This window comes from Chelonoidis abingdonii, chromosome 19 (genome assembly GCF_003597395.2).
Source record: "Chelonoidis abingdonii isolate Lonesome George chromosome 19, CheloAbing_2.0, whole genome shotgun sequence".
Lineage (NCBI taxonomy): Eukaryota > Metazoa > Chordata > Testudines > Testudinidae > Chelonoidis > Chelonoidis abingdonii.
In genome coordinates, this window is record NC_133787.1 from 8,970,231 (window position 1) to 8,986,753 (window position 16,523).

At 40.6% G+C, this 16,523-nt stretch overlaps 1 protein-coding gene across 1 annotated transcript in view; it reads right to left on the reverse strand.

The window, feature by feature from the left end:
* Nucleotides 1–16,523, reverse strand: part of NECAB2 (N-terminal EF-hand calcium binding protein 2) — a 303,651-nt gene that overhangs the window by 125,833 nt on the left and 161,295 nt on the right. Inside the window, exon 5 of the mRNA XM_032785742.2 lies at nucleotides 8,312–8,409. Within this exon, the coding sequence (XP_032641633.1) occupies nucleotides 8,312–8,409 (98 nt within the window). The remainder of the gene's footprint in view (nucleotides 1–8,311; nucleotides 8,410–16,523) is intronic.

The window sequence follows — 16,523 nt, forward strand, 5'->3', positions numbered from 1 at the left end:
TTTGCAAATATCTTATTCAAACCCTATTCATCCTACTATAGACACACCTTATTAATCTAATGCCATTGACTAACCATAAACCAACATCTCTCGTCAATATAGTTACAACTGTAATTTCTGACATGTATGTTATTAATGTACTCTTGAGGATGAAGAACTGCTAGCAGTGGAGTGGTCTCCATCCCTAGCACACGCTCTATTTCAACTAGTTTCTGTATAGCTCATAACTATAATGCCTAAATGGAATACCTGGACCTCTAGATGTTCAGCCTAAATACTTATCTGAATCACCCAAATCTTCAAAACTAGGCTAGAAATAAATCAAGAAAGAGCAGGTTCTCTCATGAGATTTGTGCTCTTCTTTCAGGTAAGGTCAGAAATTTATTCTGAGCTCTTTTTTTTTTTTGGTGTGGTATTTCAGCTTCCAGTCCCAGAGGAGGAAAGCAGAGTGGTTGGCAAAACTGAAAAATACTTAAAACCCCTGGACAGCCTTAAACCTCAGATAAAAAGTTTGATTCGTTTTAGGTTTGAATGAAAGCTCAAATTAATTGTTTTTTTCCTGATCCTGTTCTCCCATCTCTAACTACACCCTGTCTAATCTTGTGTCATTTTTACTGCCAGTTACCTGGCAAAGCAGCTAATATCAGGAAAACAGAAAAGTACATTCTTAGTGCGTAATGCTATACGGTTCAGTAAGCACCAAAATATTGACAGCTTGTAGGTTTGCCTGTCAAAAGTCATAGATTTCCCTGTGGAAAAGACTCATTTCATTTCAAACACTGTCTTAGACTCGGTGAAACAATAGGAGCACTAGTGCATCTAAGAATGTTGGGAAGATATCATGGAAACAGCGAACGTATTGCTGAAACAAGGCAAAGACCACATATTGTACCGCAGATTGATTTTACTGAGCAACTGGCCCACTTCTTATTTATATGCACTACAGCTAGCCAAATGCTCTCCATGGGATACAGTAAATAAAGGCACAATTTATCACATCAAACAAGTTATTTAGCACATCAATTTTCTGGTTTCAATCAGCCCTGCTACATATGTTACATCTGAATACAATAACCTGATCATGGAAATCTCACACTGTAAACCCCAACAAAGAATGAGAGAGTCAGTTCTACAAATTCTAGAAGAACCTATGAGCCAGCATTACATTAAGATTTGTTAATGTCTTATCTCCTTGTAAAATTATTATAGTGCACGTATAGTGCGTCTGCTAAACGTAGTTTTAATGATCAACCTTTCCAATATATTGATCAACCTATTGAAATAAAACAGATTAGATTATCATTTTAAAGTGATTGTTCACTAAATTGTATCTGTGTTTCTCTGTTGCATTCATAATGCTATCCCTAAAACTGGGTTGTTTCTGATGCACACACACACAGATTTTTCCACCTCCAAACTACCATAATCAAAGGAGGACAGCACAAGCTCACCTTGACCTAGAAAATAAAGCACTTCCATTTGGGGACTCAGCACAACATCTGGAGTATTAAAAAATAACTGCCTTTAATCTAAAGATGGTTTCCTTTCATTATGAAAGAAAAGGAAATTTGCAGCTGCGGCAGGTGGTCCAGCATTAGCAAATTTCTGCCTTGCTGTGCAGTTTATGGGAAGGCTGTCAGAGCCAAAGGAAAGCAACATGCTGTGTTAATGGCCTGATCCTGTAAAGTGCTGTGCACCCTCAACTCCCATTGGGAGATCTGGGTGCTCACCATCTCTTGGAAACACTGAACACCTTGTAGGATTGGGCCACAATGGCCTAGATGCAGAATAAACTCTCTTTCTCTTATTCCTCTAAGGGAAGCAATAGCATTTCCTGTACCCAGTGCAGAAAGGGAGGATAAAAAGTCAACATTAACATGCAATGAAGGGATGTCAAATGTATGCATGGCTTCAATTGATTTACTATGAATCAGTGAACACGTTCAGAAAACCCAGCTATCAATCTAATAACCAGTTTTCTGATGAAGGTTTCCAAGACAGTGGTGGGTCTGTGTCTGTCTGTCTGTCTCCAAAGAGGAAATCTGCAATGCCTCATCTGCAACAAAAATATTACCTGAATGCAATGTTCAAGTGTCACAGTTTAAATCACAGTGTCAGGAAATGCCAGACTTACAAGGTCACCAAAGAAATAATGTTGTGAAATCTCAGCTTTATGCTGAAAGGCATCCAGGGATCTTTAACCAAAGGGCTCAAGATCTTAGGTGCACACATCATCTGAAGGACAAAATGTCCCGTAACACCACACCGGGGTGTGGGCTCAGTATTAACACAAAGATACTAACTCCTGGGTCAAACAGATGAGGGTTTCATACGTTTCCATAGTGTGGACCACTTCTTAGAGATTGTCTTGCAGACACCTGCCCTGCATCAGCAATGAAATAATCTGTCTGTGGCTGCCACAGCAACTGGTTACCTGGAAAAGCAATACTGGGAAAGGTAGGCATCTAACTACCTTTTGTGCCATTGAAAGTCTCCCCCTGTATGTTTAGCTGTAGCAGCTAGAAACAAATGAGGCGAAGCAGCAGTATGTGATCTGCTCCACAGATGAGCCACAGATTACGGTTTGGAACCAACCAGTCTGGTGTTTTCTTGAAGGTCTCCCAGCCAAGTGCTACTTAGCACTGACCTTGCTTAACTCACAAGGAGGATCTCATTACTCAGAATGGTTTTCAAGCTCAGAAATTAACAGTAAAAAAACTACCAAATGGAAAGCCATAATTAGGGTAAGTGACCATCATTTGCCAAGCTAGTCTGACTTGACTTCTTGTTCCATCAAAGAACCACTTTCCTGACAGGACATGCCATGCAGTAGAACACACTGTCCAGTCTTGCACTCATTTGCAAGCATGAGGCAGTTGTGCAAAAAGACAGCAAATTCAAGCCCTCTGTTATTGCTGACAGTGATTAATCTTGGGGATTTTTACACTCATGGGAGGGGAAACTTTCTAATTATGGCGCCAGACATTCATACAATAATATATGTGTTCATATAATATTTGATCACTCCAGTACTAGAAATAAATATAGCAACTATGTGAAACACTGAAGACTCAGGAAGAATGAAAAAGGGTAAAACAAGAGGATACTTAATTTCTCCCCATATCCATTATGGTGTGTCTGTTGACAGTGACTGCTATTTGCTAGAAGAGTCTTTCACCAGAAGCCCTGGAAGCTCCATTTCATGGGATATTTAAAAGTAAACTGGACCAGGCACTGGAAATTTGCTGGAAGAAATACACTTGTACTGGCAGGGCATGTGCTAAATGAGCCAATAAATCCTTCCTATCTCTCTTGTTATGTGATTCTATTAACTTTATGACAGGACTCGCACCAGCTATGCAGGAGCAAATCAATGGGTAACAAGTTTGTAGACAGACACGGGCTCAATTTAAAAACCTTGTTAGCAGTGAAATCCTCCTTCAAAGCATTACAATGTAATTGAGCTTCCCTGCAATTAAACTGGTCATAACAAGTCACTTAAGGCATAAAAATGCATCTCCCAGCATTTTCACCAACTCAGTTTGCTTTAGAGAGCACATCTCAGTATACACGGACAGATAGGGAAGCAGCCAGAGGGACCTCTTCCTGGAGTGGCCTCACTTTCACTGTAATGTTTGTCTCTAATCAAAGTCTCAAACTGCTGAAAAGATTACAACAAATCATATATACAGGCAGCATGAAAAAGAACAGTTACTTACCTTACAGCAATGGTGCTCCTTTGGGATGGGTTGTCATGTGGGTCCCATTTAGGGTGACCAGACAGCAAATGTGAAAAATCGGGACAGAGGGTGATGGGGGGTAATAGGAGCCTATATAAGAAAAACACCCCAAAATTGGAACTGTCCCTATAAAATCAGGACATCTGGTCACCATAGTCCCATTGATGGTATGCATGGTTAGGTCTAGGCAGGTGCTGAGTGCCAGGGCGATGTCTGCCAGGGAAATACTGGGTATTTGTGAGGAGTGTATCCAGGTGCTCTGTGAGGGCAAGTTTCAAGGTGGGCTCTAGCTTGAATTCCTGGCAACCAAAGGGAGATTTCCCCTCACAGAACACACACATGCTCCTCACAAATACCCAGTATCACCTTCGTACTCAAGCCCTACTCAAATTCCAAGATAAGGAATTCCAGAGGGAAGGGAGAGGTAGGGACACTGCTGGTCAAAAGATTTCCATCTCATGTGCATGAACACCACCACAAGTGGGATCCACACAGGGAGATTCGAAAAACCCAGCCACACTCCAATAGTTTTAAGAACCACAGCGCACTACTCAGCACAAATCTTTACAGGTAGCCACAAAATTAACCAGCTCAGTTATAAATATAACCATATTTTCTTATAGAGAAGCAGCTGTGCCCTTCCTGTTCTGTGAACTTGGGACAAATATTCATGATCAGTGATTCTCCAAGAGAGCTCTTAAGGTCTGGTTTGGATAAGGATCTGGAAGTTTAGGGGTTTATTCAAATTTTTCCCTGAACCTTCTTAGTCTAGAAATCTGGCTCCAGTTTTGCAAGCCAGTCCCCCAGTCCCATCTTTCATTATTTCATTGTTTGTGTTGTTGGAACGATGACCCAGTCCCGATCTACGCAGAGGGTAAATGGAAGATCTGTGCACCACTTAAGTCCTCCATATGCCCCATTTTGAAGCTTATTGAGTCAAGGCCTCTGTACAGGGTGAATTTCACCTTCAGTGCTTTGGCAATTCTGATGCTGACCCCAGAAGTCAGGAAGAGCACCAACTAAAACAATCAAACACTTTTTTTTTAAATGTCTCAAAAATGTTAATTGATTAGGGTTCTGGGAAGGCTTCTAAAGGATTTTATTTTCAATCTGAACCAGTTTGTCAGACTAATATGTTTAGAAACTGCAGGATAGTGTTGCTGTTTTTTAAATCTACCTAGAAAACAACTTATTTTCTAGGTTCTTTCACCTCTTTCCTAGAACTGAGAGAATATTTTATGAATAATTCATTAATGAGTTTTGCTTTTCTCTCAGTTCACAAATTTTCTGCAAGGAGCTCATGTTATTCTTAATTTCATTCATTATTCACCAAAACATTTCTGCCAAGAGCTCTTCCTTGGTATAGTGTTTGTTCATAAGCCATTCCAATAACTGATGCCCATATTATAAATTGTTTTGACTGGACACACTGGGAAGAGAAACATATCATGTGATCTGATCAAACGAACAAAACTCTTAGGACTTAAGTTTCTGGTGTGAATATTTGCAAACAGGAGAAAGGATGCTCTGCTGTTTAATGTGCTGGTCTGCGACTCAGGACACTGGGTTCATTTCCTAGGACGATCCCAAGCAGATCAATTAATCTCTATGTGCCTCAGTTCCTCGCCTGTAAAATGTTTCCTCACATCACAGGGTGTTGAGAGGATAAATCTACAAATATGCATTCAGATACTATGTAACAAAAGCAATGCTTAATTTGTGCCAGGGCTTTCCAGGGCTCAGCCCTGGCACCTCTAAGCTTGGCATGCTATAGCCCCAGCACCCCTGGGCTGGCCGCGTCACTTATGAAAGTAAAAATATTGCTTGAGTCCCAGGACCTATTTGACTGCGCACCGGCACCTCTTTCATCACAAATTAAGCACTGAACGAGAGCCATGAGTGTACAGATAAAATGAATTAATTTGAAATTGCTTTCCATGAGAACTTTAACATCCATCTAGAACTTGATCTCAGCACACATTTCTGCTGGTAAACTTGTTTGCTTGAACATTTGCCAGGAGAAAATACAAAAGAGCTGCATGCACAGAGTAGAAGCAAATCAATTAAAAAAATATTAAAATGTTGCTGAATTTTTTTCCCATTATTCACCTTGCACAGTGAGCTACCAATATTAATACAAAAAATCTTGTAAATACTAGCAATATGTCTGGCTGCAAGGTTATGTCTTCATTTTAACAAACATATCTAATAAATGTCTTTGCCTTCCATGCCACACCAATCCCAAATATTTAAAATATTGAAAATTACATAAATCAAGAAAACAATGACTTTTATTTAATAGCCAGAGCAGAGAAAGAGACAATGCTGAGTAACATATTGATGCTCTCTGACACTATTCCAATTCCTAAAACATCCTATATTTACCAGATCTATAACATTAAACGATTCAAGGTTTCCTCTAACTCTAGGGATAAATGCAAGGAAGATTTTGATTTGGATTATTCAGAGGACGACTGGAATTCAGTCTGTAAATAGGTTAAGATATGTTATTAAAAAAAAGAAGAACATATCTTTACTTTGCTCAACTTTCAGCATATTGAATAAAGTCTCATAGGAGAAAAGGCAGACTATTCCTCTCCCTGGAATGTACATAGTAAGTCCACAATTCAAATGGGGAAGTTTGTAACTGTAGAAGGATTAATACATTTTAAAAATAATCGTCATTTCTGGTTTATTAGACAGAAGACGAGAAATGATTTAAAGGGAAAACAACATCTCTACATAGTTCTCTATTGCACAGTAAAATGCTAGATAAATGACTCACTTCTGTATGTGAGACTTATATTAGATAGATCAGGTTTTCCAGATATTTATAAATAAAATGTAGCATTCTTTAAGATTAGTTACACTTCTTAATAATCTATTATTTATTAACTGCTCTGTCAAAGTATATTGTGAGACATTTATGCAAAATGGAGCCCCACTTGCATATACAAAAATGTGTATTTATGTGGACATCAGCTTTTATGCTTAATTCCATCTTGGCAATTTCATGCACAAATGGTACTTATTTCCCAAGCCATTCTCATCAGTCTTTTAACACAAAGCCCTCTGGTTTCTATTGCATTAAACAGAGGACATAAATGGCCACACTTTTGAAAGCAATTCTGGCTTCTAATTTTGTAGTAGTTATTAACTGGAAGATCAAAGAATGGAATTTCAGGTGAGGTTTTTGAAGCACTCGGAGCTGGTGTAACTCTGCTCTTAACAAAGCCAATGGGACTTTGACATTGATGAACTGAGAGCTAGGCCAATGCTCGCCCTTTTGAAAATCCCACGAGAGACGTCTAATTCCCCTTGGGTGCAACTACAGCATTTTATGTTCTGCTGGAAAAACAAAGTAACTCATAGTCCAGTTGAGACCATTCAAATATTTCCAGAAAGATTGCTGAGAAGATACAACTCTATACCATAAAATGTTTATGCCATCACTTACTTCACATGTAATTTTCACCTTGATTTCATAAACCGTCCTAGAGCTTTCAAGGTTTACAAGATATTAACAGGAAATGTCCTCTCTGAACATGTTATTACAATGCTCCCGTTACTTTAAATCAGATGGCGAGAGATAACCATCTTGCTAACTGAGGCTGAGACCTCTCCAATTAGTTGCTCCATTGACATCAAGCATACATTGCAGTTGATGTATCAAATTTAATCTTTTCATTATTCAGGCAGTCTTCTGAGTTAGAGTTTAGGATGGTGGTGATAAAACAATGTGCTTGAATGGAGCAGAAGGAAGAAATCCACCGGGAAAAGTTTAATGGATCTTTGTCTGCAACACTGTAAAGATTTTTGCCTTTGAGATTCTAACAGATAATTTTTCACATGCTGCAGAATTCAAAACTGTTTCTAAACCCTGGTTTAGAAACAACTGCAGTCATCAGCTTTTACAATATAGCTTGCAGCATTGGCAATGCATAAGTCTATACACATACAGCCATTTGATGACACAAGCTGATAATTTATTTTCCATTTTAAAACCCTGCTATCCAACCTGCTGATGCTTTGGCCACTAAGGGCTTTTCAGAATAAAAATGAATGATTTTTATAAACTCATTTGTTGTCTATATTCGTGTGAAGCCAAATGTCTTCTAGATATTGGTAGGAGACAGACACTTTATATATAGACAATCATTAGCTAATGTAGAAGACAGATCTTTCTAAAACAGAGCAGATAACCCGGTGAAGGTATTTATACTGATGGATTATTTTTAGGCAACATCTGCATGCATCATCAGTCTTACTATTTTATCCCATGGGCATTTAAGATTTGTTTCTTGAACTCCTTATCTATGATAACAGTAACACAATAGCACTTGTTTCTTACAAGGCCATCTCAAAAATACACTGCTCCCTCCGAGATGACAACATCCCTGGGGTTGTTATTGGATAATGTTTCTGCTACTATCCTACTTACCCTTAGCAAAAATGACTAAGGAAAAGTATTAACCATGCCTACTTTAGACCCACAAGCTTGGAGAAAACATATCTAGCCACACTCACTTGCATAGCATAAGCTACAACAACGAACAACAACAACGACTCACCCGCTTGGTGTAGTCCATGGCTTTCAAAATGGAGAGGTTAAGGGTCTCCAGGGAAGCCAAAACATCTTCATAGTCCCCCATATGATCAGCAAAATAATCTGGAGAACCAATGGAGGAAATAAAGGGTAGATTCTAGGTTAACTTAATACTCCAGGGCTGTTCAATGTTACAAGAGCCTTTTTGATGAAGAGACAAGGTTATGAAGATTTTAATTACATTTTAAAATATTTATTTCTTCTATGCTTTGCTTTGCGAACCCTGAGCTAAATTCACAATAAAGCAGTGCGTAGTGGAACATCCTGTAAAGTCCAGGCCCATTGTGAAGAGAGGCACAAGCCAAAGAGATTACCATTGAAAATAGCTATTAACTTGGTGGTAGCTTTAAAGTTCTTTCATGCCCATTTCCACATTTTACCAAAATGCCGATTTTTCTGAATTATTGGCAACACCGGGATATACTGGAAGTCTCATAGAAATCCCATCTGTCCACTATACTCCTCATCCCCACCATGAGACTCCTAGCTTCCTCACCACAAAAAAGGTTAAAAGAAGGTCAGAAAATGGGCCAGATCCTCAGCTGGTGTAAACTGGCATGACTCCATTGATCTCACTGGCTCTCCCCAATTCATAACAGCTGCGGTTCTGACCCTATGCCATCCTTTGCATTCTAACTGGAAGAGAATCTGTGAATAGAATCACTGCTTGTGCAGATTTCTGACAGCATTTCAGCGTCTTCAGTTGTTTCAGCATATTACGCCATGCAAGAAAGTGAGTGGGTGCCAACGTGGCTATGGGCAAACGAACTAAGGGTCTGTTTTTGTGTCAAAGGCACACACTGCTCCATGCTGAGTGAGTCTCCGGTTTCCTTCATTAGGATACAAAGGTCCAATTCCCCATGCTTTACAATGTGCACTGTATGATTGGTACCTGGCAGCACTATTTGTCACCCACCCTGTAAGATGTAAATGACTACACAAGGAGTCAGGTCGTGGACAGTTTCAGCCCAGAGATCCCAACATTATCATCCTTGAGAAATTTCCATAGAAAGAAAGCTACTCGTATGCAGTGTCAAATCTTTAAAAGCGCGGAGCCCCCTCCTTGCTCCCTGAGAACCCCAAAGGCAGTTGTCCACATTATGGCTTTGGTCTCATAAATGGCAGCTTGATGACACTGCAGGAAATGCATGAGTTACAAAAGCACAATGACACACTACCTGAAAACATTCACCACTAACTTATTTTTGCACTTCCCTGTTGTGACGCTGACTGACCAGTTGAGGCCAGAGTCATAGGCCAATTCGCTTGTGTGAGAATAACAAACGAGTTAAATGTATTAGTATATGTTAAGGCCAACTCACTTGTCTGTTAAGAGATCTAAGGAGATGTTAATTGTATTGTTTTCATCTCTCTATATCCTGCTGTTTACTATTACATTACATTTACATTATGCATGCCTGGTAATTAAATAACTTTAGATCAAAGTGAAAAATACAGTAGGAAGATATATATACACAGAGAACCTGAAAAAATGGGTGTTGCCATACCAGCAATAATGAGAGTAATCAATTAAGGTGGCTATTATCAGCAGGAGATAATCAAGATGGCCCATTTCCAACAGTTGACAAGAAGGTGTGAGTAACAGTAGGGGGGAAATTAGCATGGGGAAATAGTTTTTACTCTCGTTATAGTTTGTATGGTAACACCCATTGTTTCATGTTCTCTGTGTATATCTTCCTACTGTATTTTCCACTGCATGCATCCAATGAAGTGAGTATTAACCCACGAAAGCTTATACTCAAATAAATGTGTTAGTCTCTAAGGTGCCACAAGTACTCCTCATTCTTTTTGCTGATACAGACTAACATGGCTGCTACTCTGAAACTTAGATCAAAATGTGTGTTAATGTAAGAGTGTATTCAGGTGTTAGAACGTCATGAAAACTAATGGAATATTACTTGTATTGTTTTCACTTGTCCATTCCCATGATAATGTAATGGCAGACATTTACATTATGTATATCCCTGTAACTAAATAACTCATCAAATTCAAATGAAGAAGAGTGCTAAATTCAAAGCAATTAGCCATTGTGTGGGTACAGACACTTCTCAGATTGTTGTCTGTGAAAAGAAGCTATAAGTACTGACTGAAAGAGATCCTTTATTTGTGGACTGTTTGGATTCTTAAGGGGTAGAATAACTGAACAAGAAGATAGAGATCCCCCAGAGTTATTCTGGGTAGCCCTGAAAAGATTACATAATAGATAAATCAATCTACTATCATTTTGGATTTACAAACTTTGATTTACCTATTATGTTTTATCTGCTTTAACTTCTCAGTAACTCTCATTCTTTTCTCTTAGATAATATACCTATAGTTAGTTTACTATAGAATTGGCTACCAGTGTTGTCCTTGGTGTAAGATCTGGAGTATCCATTGATCTGAGGTAAATGGCTGGTCCTTTGAGACTGGGAGCAACCTAATGTGGTACGATTTTAGGTTTAAGTAACCTTTTATCACAAAGTTCAGTTTGTCTGGATGGCAACATAAGTTAGAGAGGCTAAGGGGACTGTCTGTGACTCCACTGTAAGACTGGTACAGTGATTCAGGAGTTCACATCTGTTACTGGCTTAGTGAAATATAATTATAGTGGAACACACCACCACAGTTTGGGATGTCTGCCCCTGTTTTCTGATAGTCTGCCCTGAGATAATCATTCACAGTGGTGAGCCACTCCAGACAGCGTGACACCTGTTAACACTTTGTTCTTCCAAGCAAAAAACCCCCTGGATTGCATGCTCAAGAAATGAGCGACTTGCACTGGTCGGAGCAGGGATAGTGTGACAGTGTTCCCAATTCTTCACCAGCCATTTGCTTCTGCTAGCGCATTCCTGAGCTTTTTATCACAAGAGGTGATGATTCATGTCAAGTTAGGTAGCGGGTATGGGACTTGGGCATACATTCACCAGGGAGAGGGCTGGAACTATCCAACTCATTTTCACTTATGTACGTTGGATTTAAGCCTCAGTTATTTCATTGTAGTTAAAACAGATATGCTGATCTACAGACAAGAGTTCGATGACAGATTTCAGCCCTGAAATCATTCCATGCATACGTGGTCAACTCCTAAAATTAGACATATGTAACAGAAACGATAACTTAAGTGCAGCATCCTCAACTACACATGGCATAAGTTTGACTCTAGGCACAAAGCTGACCAGTTTCCATGTAACTGGCATGAACTAAAATTAAACGCAAAACCCGGTGCTAGTATCATTCCTCAGAATCAAAAAATGAAAATTAATATTGAAGTGACATTTCTGCAGAAGTTGGCTATAAATAAATCTCAGGAGACAATTCCATTATTTAGCTTCTTCTGGCTTAATTAAAACTGCACATATCTGTCTGCAGCCCAAGAACATCTCCAAATGGCTTGCATGGCAGAGATTGGAATGATAGCAAAGTGACACTCCACTATGACCCACTGCACCTCAGCGCTCAGACAGAGATAAGCCAAACAGCCCATTTTCAGCAGCAGCAGCAGATTGTATTTTCACATGAGCAAGAAAAAGAAATCACTCTAAGGAGTAGATATCAAAAGAAAAGATAAAGAAAATCTATTTCGAAGGTGGTCAAGTGAAAGCTCTCACATGGTCCTTAAGTTCCACAGACAACAACAAAAAATCTACTGGTGGCAGGGGATAGCTCTAAACAACATGTATGATGTGCTTGGTTTGAACTCATAATTGCAAAAGAATATTTTCGAGAGCCCAAAGAAATAGAACAGTTCGTATCCAGGGGTTATGTAGGACCGAATTTTGCCAGCAGGTATGAATTGCGTAGCCTGAGGTTTTATGTGTGATTCACTCGTGAGCAATTTAAATTACCTCTATTCTAAATGTTTCTGCTTATGAATTCACCATGCAAGTCAAGATCCATGGAGGTAACTCTCAATGGAAGGGGAGCCACAACAAAATAGGGACAGGCACATAAAATGGGAGAATCTCTCCCAGAGGGCCACACCACAGCACTGTCACTTGCCCTGCAGGAATTGTGGGTATATGTTAGAGTAGAACCTCAAGAATTCTTATTTTGCTAATCTGCATGCCTCTTTTCAGTTTTAAAGACAGATTTAAACACATTAGACTAGTGTGATCTTACCAAGACTTTACATTATATATATAAAAATAAACACACACTGTAGAATTGATATGCATCAAATGTGATATTAATAGGTTTCACATAAAGTGCCATGCTGCAGGTGAGTTTGTTAATTGTGACTGTAAGTTTCCAGTATGCATTACATGCTGGAGCTATTCTGATGTCAGAAGCGTCTTCTAAGAAGCAGTTAAAATCCTGGAATACCTCTCTCCCCTCCGATATTTTGATCTTAAACTTGGTCCCCAAAGGTACAATAATAGATTTCATTATTTAGGAAAGTATAAATCACTGGTAGCACATGCCAAATATATTAAGGGTTTGTGATTCAATAACCATTTTTTTTAAAAAATAAATCAAGATTGCTGGATTATTCTATAATTTGTAATACACTGCTTATTCTTTAGTGGGAATTATGGAAGTTGTGTTGAAAGCCACAGCAACAAAAATGGTAAGCAGCAGTTGTCATAAACAGGTAGCTAAGGGTTAATGTTTCTTTTACCTGTAAAGGGTTAACAAAGGGAACCAAACACCTGACCAGAGGACCAATCAGGAAACCAGATTTTTCAAAGCTCAGGGAGGGAAGTTTTGGGTGTGTATCCTTTGTCTGTGTCTCTGTTGCTCTCTCAGCTCTGAAAGTGATCTCTCTTTCTCTATCTCCACGCTTTTCTAATCTTCTGTTTCCAAGTGTAAGTACAAAGGTAGAAGACAATAGGTTTTTATATTGTTTTTGTATTTACATGTGTGTAGTTTGCTGGAAATGTTTTAAATTGTATATCTTTTTGAATAAGGCTGTTTATTCATTTTTCTTTTACGCAATTGACCTTGTATATTGTCACCTTGATACAGAGAACATTTTTTTTATGTCTCTTTTTCTTTCTTTTTATATAAAGCTTTCCTTTTAAGACCTGTTGGATTTTTTTTCTAGTGGGGACTCAAGGGGATTGAGCCTGCAGCTCACCAGGGAATTGGTGGGAGGGAAAAGAAGGAGGTGGGAAGGTAAATTGTCCTCCCTGTTTTGTGTTTCAAGGAACTGAAGCAGGGAAACCTCCTAGTGTACCCAGGGCGGGAAAATCTGGGGAGGTAAAGAGGGGGAAGGGAAGTGGGTTATTTCCCTTTATTGTGAGACTCAGGGCACCTAAGTCTTGGGGTCCCCCAGGGAAGGTTTGGGGAGACCAGAGGGGCGCCAGAGACTGGAAATCTGGCTGGTGGCAGCGCTATCAGATCTAAACTGGTAATTAAGCTTAGAGGATTTATGCTAGGCACCCACATTTTGGACACTAAGGTTCAGAATTGGGATTTATGCTTATAACAGCAGTCATGGGATCCATTTATAAGTAAGGCTACAGTTTAGTCACAGGTATTTTTAGTAAAAGTCATGGACAGGTCAAGGGCAATAGACAAAAAGTCACGGCCAGTGACCTGTCCATGACTTTTACTAAAAATACCCTTACGTAAATCTTAGGTGCTGGAGGAGGGAGGGTGCTCCAGCAGATGCTGCTGCTCTGGGTGGGGGGCAGCCCAGGGCCTTGCTGCTGCTGCTTCAGGTGGGGGGCGGCTCGGGGCCCCACTGCCACCGATACTGCTGGGGAAGAGGAGACAGCCTGGGGAAGAGGAGACAGCCTGGGTGACCCTAGGGTCAGCTGCTGCGGAAGTCACAGAGGTCCCAGAAAGTCACAGAATCCATGACCCCCATAAAAGACTTGAAACCTTAATTATAAGATGTTCCCAATGTGCCTTTATAGGCCCCAATCCTGAAAACATCTTGCAGGACTAGGGCCATGATTTGTACATTGTCAACATGAGATCATCATACTTGATTATTTTCTTACTATTCTCCTACTTTCATTTTTAAGTAGATTTTACTGGTAATTTTAAGTATTCAGTTTTTTTGCATTATTCTACTTAATTCCTCCCACTGAATAAGTAGGAGCAGTGACACAGCCAGGATGTTCTGCTGATTCATCGTTTCTCCTACTTCAGAATTAAGCTGGTCACCTCAGAGGTCAAGGAAAAAATGTTTCCTCTTATTGCAAAGCTGTCCAGGGACATTATTCCAATGGGGGAGGAGGGGCCTGGGCTCAACAGGAGGGGCCTGGGACTCACTTCAGATTTATGTCCTATGTTCCTAGAGCTCATGCCTCAGTGCTTCAGTCACCTATTGGCAGAGGTCAGGATGGGACTTATTTCTCCCTCCAAATGTATTCTGGTAGGGTTGGTTTCTTTTATCTCCTTCCTCTGAGGCACCAGGAGATGGCCATGCCTGGAGATAGGACATTGTGGGGACAGGCCAGAGCTCCTGGGTGGCTCCGAGCATTCTCTCTCTCTCAGGTGCTTGCTCACATGCTCAAGGTCTAACTGATTGACATGGGGTGGGGAGAAAGAGTTTCCTCCCAAGTCTGATTGGCAGTGAGACGGGGGGGGGGGGGCTGCCTTCCTCGGCAGCATGTGGGTGGGGGTCACTTGCCAGGATTATCTGCGTATGTCTCACTTAATCATTTACCTGAATTGTGGGGCTTCAGGCACCAGTGCATCTCAGTCCCTCCTATCCTCTGCCTGTGTCACATAATAGTCTAGTCTCCTGTGGGTTGTAAGACTTTGGTCTCAGTTCAGTTGGGTTAGTGTGCAGGTATTGGGTGGTGGTGGTGCCTTATGCTGTACATGAGGTCGGATGAGATCAGTTGTCTCCAACCTTTTTACATCCAAGATCACTTTTTGAATCCCAGGATCTACCCTTCCTCGGGGCCCCACCCCCTTCATTCCCTTCCCTCCCCCACCCCGTCGCTCGCTCTCCCCCAACCCTCACTCACTTTCACTGGGCTGGGTAGAGGTTCCAGAGGGTGCAGACTCTGGGCAGCCTGGGGCTGAGGGATTGGCAGTGTGCAAGGGAGCTCTGAGCTGAGCCTGTGGCAGGGGGTTGGGATGCAGGAGGGGGTGAGGGGTGCAAGCTCTAGGAGTGCCTAAATACCTTTGAAAATCTGGCCGTTAGTCTGGGTGGGCCTCAATGCCCCATCTGTACAATGGGGATAACAGCATTGCTCCCACACACTGAGAGGTTGGGAGGAGAAATAGGTTAGACATTGTGAGGTGCAGCCTCAGATACTATGGTGATGGGGCCACAGAAGTACCACAGGTAGAGTGGGAACATCTCTATACAATGCTAGCCCTTCCCTGGGTTTGATCCCTTCTTTTCACCTATGCCCCCAAATCTCCCCCTTTTCTGAATGTAACCTTGGCTCTGTGCTTTTCTGTATTTTTTCGGAGTCCCCTGTGTTCTCTCTAAAACAACCCCTCCTCCCTCTCCCCCCTCCACAGAGGAATTCCTCTTTTACAAACTAAACTTCCATATCCTTAATTTATTCACCAGCCCTTTCTTATCTTAATCACCCTGCCTCTGTTTGTAAACAAAATACTGACTTCCTGCTCCAGGAGCACCTCCCCTTTGCGGAACTTACATTTGACAGTAATGCTGTGCTGAAGTTAAGAGCTCCACCTGGGAGATTGCACACCTCTGGTATGAAACGCTCTCCCTCCCCTCCCGCTCAATCAGTGCCCTTGCAATGGAGTTATTCACAAGAGGAAATTCTATTGTACGTTTCATATTGTTGTTCTTTCCCCACCCTCCTACTCCTTTAGAAACAGAATAATTTAAAACAAAATAATTGTTTCCAGTGAGTTAGACCAAGCCTGGCCATCCAATGAACAAAGACTACACAAAACACAATCTAGTTGCAACATCATGATGCATCTGTATCTGAACAGGTAAGAACATTTTGTGTATTAATGTAGGACTTTGCAAAATAGCCCAAAACAGTCCCTTGTGATGGACAAATTAGATTTTATTTCTATTCATAAAATCTGCTCAACAGTTTGCACAGCAAAATGCTGCAAAACCATCTTCATCAGAACGTATGTAACTACCCCCAAATAAACAGACACCTACAACTCTTTTTTCCAAGTAGCTTAATTACAGGGATCGTTGATCAATCCTACATATACTTTTTATTGCCAGGTAATGTGATCTCACCCTGGACAACAGCTGTACAATTTTCTGTTTT